This window comes from Myotis brandtii, unplaced genomic scaffold, assembly GCF_000412655.1.
Source record: "Myotis brandtii unplaced genomic scaffold, ASM41265v1 scaffold1086, whole genome shotgun sequence".
In the NCBI taxonomy this organism is placed as follows: domain Eukaryota; kingdom Metazoa; phylum Chordata; class Mammalia; order Chiroptera; family Vespertilionidae; genus Myotis; species Myotis brandtii.
Window position 1 is genome coordinate 78,999 of NW_005353696.1, and position 6,373 is coordinate 85,371.

The 6,373-nt window shown below is 39.6% G+C and overlaps 1 protein-coding gene across 3 annotated transcripts in view; it reads right to left on the reverse strand.

The window, feature by feature from the left end:
• The window catches only part of LOC102259544 (coatomer subunit gamma-2), an 81,325-nt gene extending 75,017 nt beyond the window's left edge, over positions 1-6,308 (reverse strand). Inside the window, exons 1-4 of one of the 3 annotated variants that reach the window (XM_014542787.1) lie at positions 6,075-6,308; positions 5,486-5,538; positions 4,656-4,736; positions 1,580-1,651 (exon numbers count right to left, since the gene is read on the reverse strand). In XM_014542787.1, the coding sequence (XP_014398273.1) occupies positions 1,580-1,651; positions 4,656-4,736; positions 5,486-5,538; positions 6,075-6,147 (279 nt within the window). In that variant the 5' untranslated portion in view covers positions 6,148-6,308. Of the gene's footprint in view, positions 1-1,579; positions 1,652-4,655; positions 4,737-5,485; positions 5,539-5,624; positions 5,689-6,074 lie in introns of those variants that run through there. The other 2 variants (XM_005857217.2, XM_014542794.1) reach the window with 2 other exon arrangements.
• Between the last annotated feature and the right edge of the window lie 65 nt (positions 6,309-6,373).

Sequence of the window (6,373 nt, forward strand, 5' to 3'; positions counted from 1 at the left end):
GGCAGTCGGACATCTCCCGAGGGGTCCCAGACTGGAGAGGGTGCAGGCCGGGCTGAGGGACACCCTCCCCCCCACCCCATGCACCGGGCCACTAGTTCTATAATAGTCATGGTAGTTCTGCTTTCCTGATTAAACACTGAATTTTTGGTACAGGGAGTGGTTAAAGGGAAATAGGACCTTAAGGATATGAACCTTAAATTGCTTCTCTGAGTTGATAAAAGCCATTAATGACCCTGTTTCCAGTGGTAAAGGGGACACTAGCAGTCTATGGCATGCAGTGGCAAAATACTTAAATTACCACCTCAGACAAGCATAACAAAGAACCTATAAAAGACAAGGCTTTGACCCAGTAGTTGTTGCCATAGAACATTTTTGTAAAAATGAGTTGTATAATGGGTTAGTTGCTTCTAAGTACACTGGAGAACTTGGTAAAAGAAAATGAGCTCAGAGTTTTAAATTCACAGCTCAAGGTCTGGGTATGTGACTAGAAATGTTCTATGTCATATGCACACAGGGTTGAGATTGCTGAAAGGCATACTCTGCAGGCTGAATTATGATGCAAATTCAATTCACACCCTTGTGGGGCATCTTATGTTAAAGTTAGGACCGTGACTGGGAAGGAGTTGGGGCCCTGAAAATTAGAATGGAGACATATGGGCAGACTCTGATGCAGTTGAGTACCTTGAACCCCTAAATTCCACCAAGCCTCCTTTGTAAGTGCAAGTAGTTCTCCATCCTCTGTCTGAGGAAAATCATCTCCCTTTGCCTGAAGAATGTGTAGCGGCCTCCCCTGAGATAGCTGCCTTACAAGGGACGGCTGATGTTCCTGAGGACCCACCCCAAAACTTCCCATTATCTAGACATATAACCAGCCTCAAATCCCAGAAGGTCCTGGGGGTCAAAAAACGTGGCCAGTGATGATATGCAATACCTCCCAAATGGACTGCCAAGATTTGGACAATTTATCGCAACAGAAAGGTGGCAGATACATATTCCAGAATCCCCTTCCCTGTATGGTTCTGAGCTAGAGCTGGGCAAAGAGAAACATGTGCCACAGAAGACAGGAGAAGAGCAGCAGCCACTGTGCTCTGAAAGTCGGGGTGGTCTAGGGTAATGAGAGACAGATGCGGAGGCTCTGGGAGCTCTCGTTTGTCCTCACTCTTCTTTCTGCCCACTCCATGTCCTCTTTCCCACTCTGCACCCAGCTCTTCTCAACTGCCAGCCTTGCTAACCAACAGCAACCCCAGGCCCGCCAGAAACTTGACTGAGAACGCAGAGCTGTGGAAGCTCTGTCTCTGACTCCCATGCCAGTCAGTCCACTTCGGCAGTGTCATGCCAGAAGCTGGGTAGTGACAGCCTTTATGACTGCATGGTAGACCCGTGGGTGAGCAGCTTTATACTATAGGCTTCATTCTTTCATTTTCATAGGTCCTTTCGTGAACATTTTAGGAAAATAAACAATTTTAAAGTAATTTTAAACATTTCAAGCAACCTCCCTAATTTGTAGCACTCTGAGTTCCCTAAGGAAAACAAATAAAAGCAGCTTTTCAGCCTAAAAGGATAAAATAAAAGGACTTACATCGTTAGATTGAAACAACCGAGTCATGGCAAAGAAGGCTTCTGTGGCTTCTATAGTTCCAAAGTGTTCCCCCTAAGTAAAATTGAAAACAATAATTAAGGGTTTTTCTCTTTATTTCTGCAAAATTCTTTTAGAATGCAGGGAAAAAAAATTGTTTGTAAACAATGGCCTTTTTGCTTTTTCTGACATAGCCATTTATCTGCTCCTTAGTTAAAATTAACTCAGTATCACACAGCGTGCTAAAAAGTTCTAGAATAGTGGTCTCTAACTTCACAGCAGGAACTGTTTTAATACCCCTGAAGAACTGTGATTTACAAGGAGGTAGAGATGATGGCAAGTTGAGTCCCTAATCAGATTGCAATGTTATTATTACACTTCCTACAAGCAGAGATCATACCCAATACCTTTCTATAATCCAATGCCCATCACAAAGCCTGTCGTTCTCATTGGAACATAATAAATATTGGACTGCAAAAAACTATTAGGGCCCTAGCTGGTTTGGTTCAGTGGACAGAGCATCGGCCTGAGGACTGAAGGGTCCCAGATTCGATTCCGCTCAAGGGCATATGCCCAGGTTGCGGGCTCTATCCCCAGTGGGGGGCGTGCAGGAGGCAGCCAATCAATGGTTCTCTCTCATCATTGATGTTTCTATCTCTCTCTCTCCCTCTCTTGTCCTCTCTGAAATCAATAAAAACATATTTAAAAAAATAAAAGAGAACCACATTTTTTGTGTGTAACAAGGTATTAAATAACCTATTTCACTTACAGTCAAAACACTGCAGATCACAGGCTACCTGAAACATTACCATTTCAATGTAATATCTTCATTAAAGCAATCCAATAAAATGTCAGGCCCAATCACTTTCAGAACTTTAAATTTTACACAGAATATAAGTAATCTTCACTCTATTTGTCATGAGTCTAAGAATAAGCCAATTTTGATGAAACACTTTGAAAGCTTAGGATGAAAGACAAAGTGTAATAGTTTGCAATTGCTTTAATCAGAATATCCAACTTGCTCATCAGCAAGAGATTTTCCCTCTTACTTTCATAACTGCTTCCTCAATACCTAGAAGGCCAGGTACTCTTCAGTCATATTGGTAAAACTTGAGTGCCTACTTGACTTAAAACTCAGAAAACATATAAATATGTTAACTGTGGTAGAAATTTAAAAGTATTTTTCCACCAAGCTCCCCCAAGATCTAGGCAAAAGAAAAAACTAAGATTCCCAAACCTGTTTATGTATCAGCCTGTGCTTGATAAGTTCCTTATCAAGATAATTAAATGTTTCAACATGAGTTGCCCATCAAAGAGCTATTGGCCAATACAAAAGTGTATGCTACTCTGAACCAACACCAACTACTCAAAGCTCTGCTTATATAATGGATTTAGGTAACTTGGACACAACGTGTGTTATGAAAAGTTAAATCAAACTAACTGTGCCTTAAATGTTTCCAATATGATACCACAGAGGGATATGGCTTTGTGAACTTTATTTAAAAGTATGTACTTGGCCCTGGCTGGTTTGACTCAGTGGTTAGAGGGTCAGCACGCGCACCAAAGGGTCCTGGGTTTGATTCTCAGTCAAGAGCAGGTACCTGGGTTGCGGGTTTCATCCCCAGCCCTAGCTGGGGCGTGTGCAAGGGGCAACCAATCAATATGTCTCTCTCACATCAATGTCTGTCTCTCTCTCTCTCTCTCTCTCTCTCTCTCTCTCTTTCTCTCCCCCCCACCCCCTTTCTTTCCCTTCCATTCCACTCTCTCTAAAAAAAAAAAATCAATGGAAAATAATATATTCGCTTCCACTCTCTCTACAATAAATGGAAAAAATATCTTCAGGTGAGGATTAACAACAACAAAAGTATGTACTCATTGCTCAATCTCCATGTGCATACAAAACTTTATTATGTCTCTAGATGAAGTCTTCAGTCATGAATCATAATAAAGATAAAATATTCTCATGGAATTAAAATCGGAAACCACAGTCTTCATATATTCGCTCCCACTCTCTCTACAATAAATGGAAAAAATATCTTCAGGTGAGGATTAACAACAACAAAAGTATGTACTCATTGCTCAATCTCCATGTGCATACAAAACTTTATTATGTCTCTAGATGAAGTCTTCAGTCATGAATCATAATAAAGATAAAATATTCTCATGGAATTAAAATCGGAAACCACAGTCTTCTTAGCACCATATATAAACCATCTGAGAGTGTGAGGGTGTATGTGTGTATGTGTGTGTGTATAAGAAACAAAATCACATTTTCTAAGGCCCTAGAAATTTTATGAAATGTTTTAAGTCAACAAGAACAAAAAAATAAAATACATTTAAAAATTTAAATTAGTAATAATAATGGCAAATAGAAGCTATTTCATTTAGGGCAAATATTTTTGTTGGTTTTGTCAGTTATATCCCAGTGTCTAAAACAGTGCCTAGGACAGCAGATTAGTAATTAACATTTGCTGAATGACTGAATGAAAACTATTCCTGAATGCTTACTATGTATCCAGGACTATTCTCAATGCTTTATATTTATTATCTCAGTTAATCACTACCACTTCATAAAACAGATATTATTGTAATCCCCATTTATAGAAAAGGACATTAAGGAAGAATCATATTATTGTAATGGTGGAGTAGGGATAATAAATATAAAATTTGAATATTAAACGCAAAGCTTTAAAACATCACTATATACCCACCCAGACCCCAAAAAGGGTACAGTATCTATTTAGAATATGTCTAAGGTTCTGCACTATATTTTTAGAGGAACATAAAGACCTCTGAACCATTCTAAACAACAAGTTTTAAATTAACTAACACTTGTTAAATTCAAATCAATGCTGAGAATCTACTATGTGCTTAGCTGATTTAGTACTTCATGCATAAAAGTATATGTCACAGACCTTGCCCTCAAGAAGTTTTACATATTATTCTATTAATCAAACATTGTTCATTTTTTAAATAAGTGAATTTTTAAAAAATAATTATACTTACCAGAAAGTACTTTACTACATGTTATGTATTTCTATTCCAGGCCACAACTCTGAAGAAAATTAAAATAATTTACCTGGTTCAGTAAGTAGATAATCTTTGTAAGAATATGCAAACATCTTCTTGGATTAATGGGTGTTTCATTGAATAGACGAGCCTGGAAACAAAACAAAAATCAGTTATATATATTTTCTACTTTTCTATCTCAGATTACAGAAAATCAACCTTAATAAAATAAAGACTATTATGTATATTAATAACAATATACAAATAATGTTAACTAACTATAGTTTTCCACTTATAATGATATATGATAACTTATTAAATGTGACCTTGATTTTCCATTTTATACTGTCTTTCCCTTAGATATTCTGCTTCAACTTTGTAAGCACTGTTAAGAATCACAATATTTACTGACATCACCTGAATATAATGAGTTTAATATCTATAACTTCCTTCAATAACCTTGCACTAAATACCTCTTCTGGCATTTTCTTTAAAATTCTCAACATGTGGCCCTGGCCAGGTGGCTAAGTTGGTTGGCGTGTCATCCTGTACACCAAAAGGTTGTGGTTTCCGATTCCCAGTGGGGCCTGTACAGGAGGCAACCGAACGATGTTTCTCACATCAATGTTTCTCTCTTTCTTTCTCTCTCTAAAAATCAATGAACACATCCTCCATGAAGATTAAATACATAATTCTCAACATGTAGCACAGTCTGAATGTTTTTCGCATTTCTCTCTCCTCTGACAAGCAAACCCTTTTCCTTTTCCCTCAAGTCTATATTCTCTGAACTCAGTTATATTCCTTAATTCTTACTTTGGATCTCAGCATTCCAGGGGCTCTCTGCCCACCATTCTAAAATGGAATGGAAAAGAAGAAACACCATATATTTCCGAGCCATACCTCCTGTAAGACAGTACTCTTCTCCAGATGCCGAAAAGGGTTGGAGCCACTACCTATAGTATAAAACAAAACATATCTTTAATAGCTGCCCTGCACAAACTTACTTTCTGCCAGATACTGAATGTTTGGGATCTCTCACCTAAGTGAAGCGACCACTTGGCTATATCACAGTGATCATCATCACTACTATGCATATAAACTAAATATAATCATTTTTATTCGGAAACGATGCCTGTCACTGCTTTCTTGTAAGATCTTGTACTTCTGCAGGAACCCTGCCCAAAATGAGTGTCTTCTTTGCTCTGCCCTCTTCTCATATGAATATTATACAAGTATCTGTCATGTCCACACGACCAAGAGTAATGAGATCATGGTTGGGCCCTTTGGAGTGCCCTAAAGGCTAGCACGACTGTATGTGTTTCTAACATTCATTGTGAGGCAGAAAAGAAGAGTCTAGCAGATAATCGCATACACTGAAAGGTGGAAGGGGCCACGGAGGTTTCACTAACCCAACCCTCTACCACTCCTTATGAGAGCAGCTATCAAACACCGAGTTTTGTTTTGTTTGTTTGTAAGGTGGCTTAAGTACCTTCCTCTTCTGCTCTGGGCCAAGGTATCAGGGCCAACTCACTTTGGGACGCATGGAAAGGTCTATGCACCATGCGCCAGGTAGGACCTCTGGGAAGCAGACCGTGTAAAGACCCCCGGGAAGACTGTGAGGCTCAAGGCACTTCCAAGTTCACACACACACACACACACACACACACACACACACACGCTCCGGTGGACCCGAGACTCGCTCTGGGCCTCGCACGCCCAGCACCCCTCGCCTCTTACTCTTGCACACACATCCCCTCCCTCCGCCACCTCCCGGCTCCCGCCGCCGCA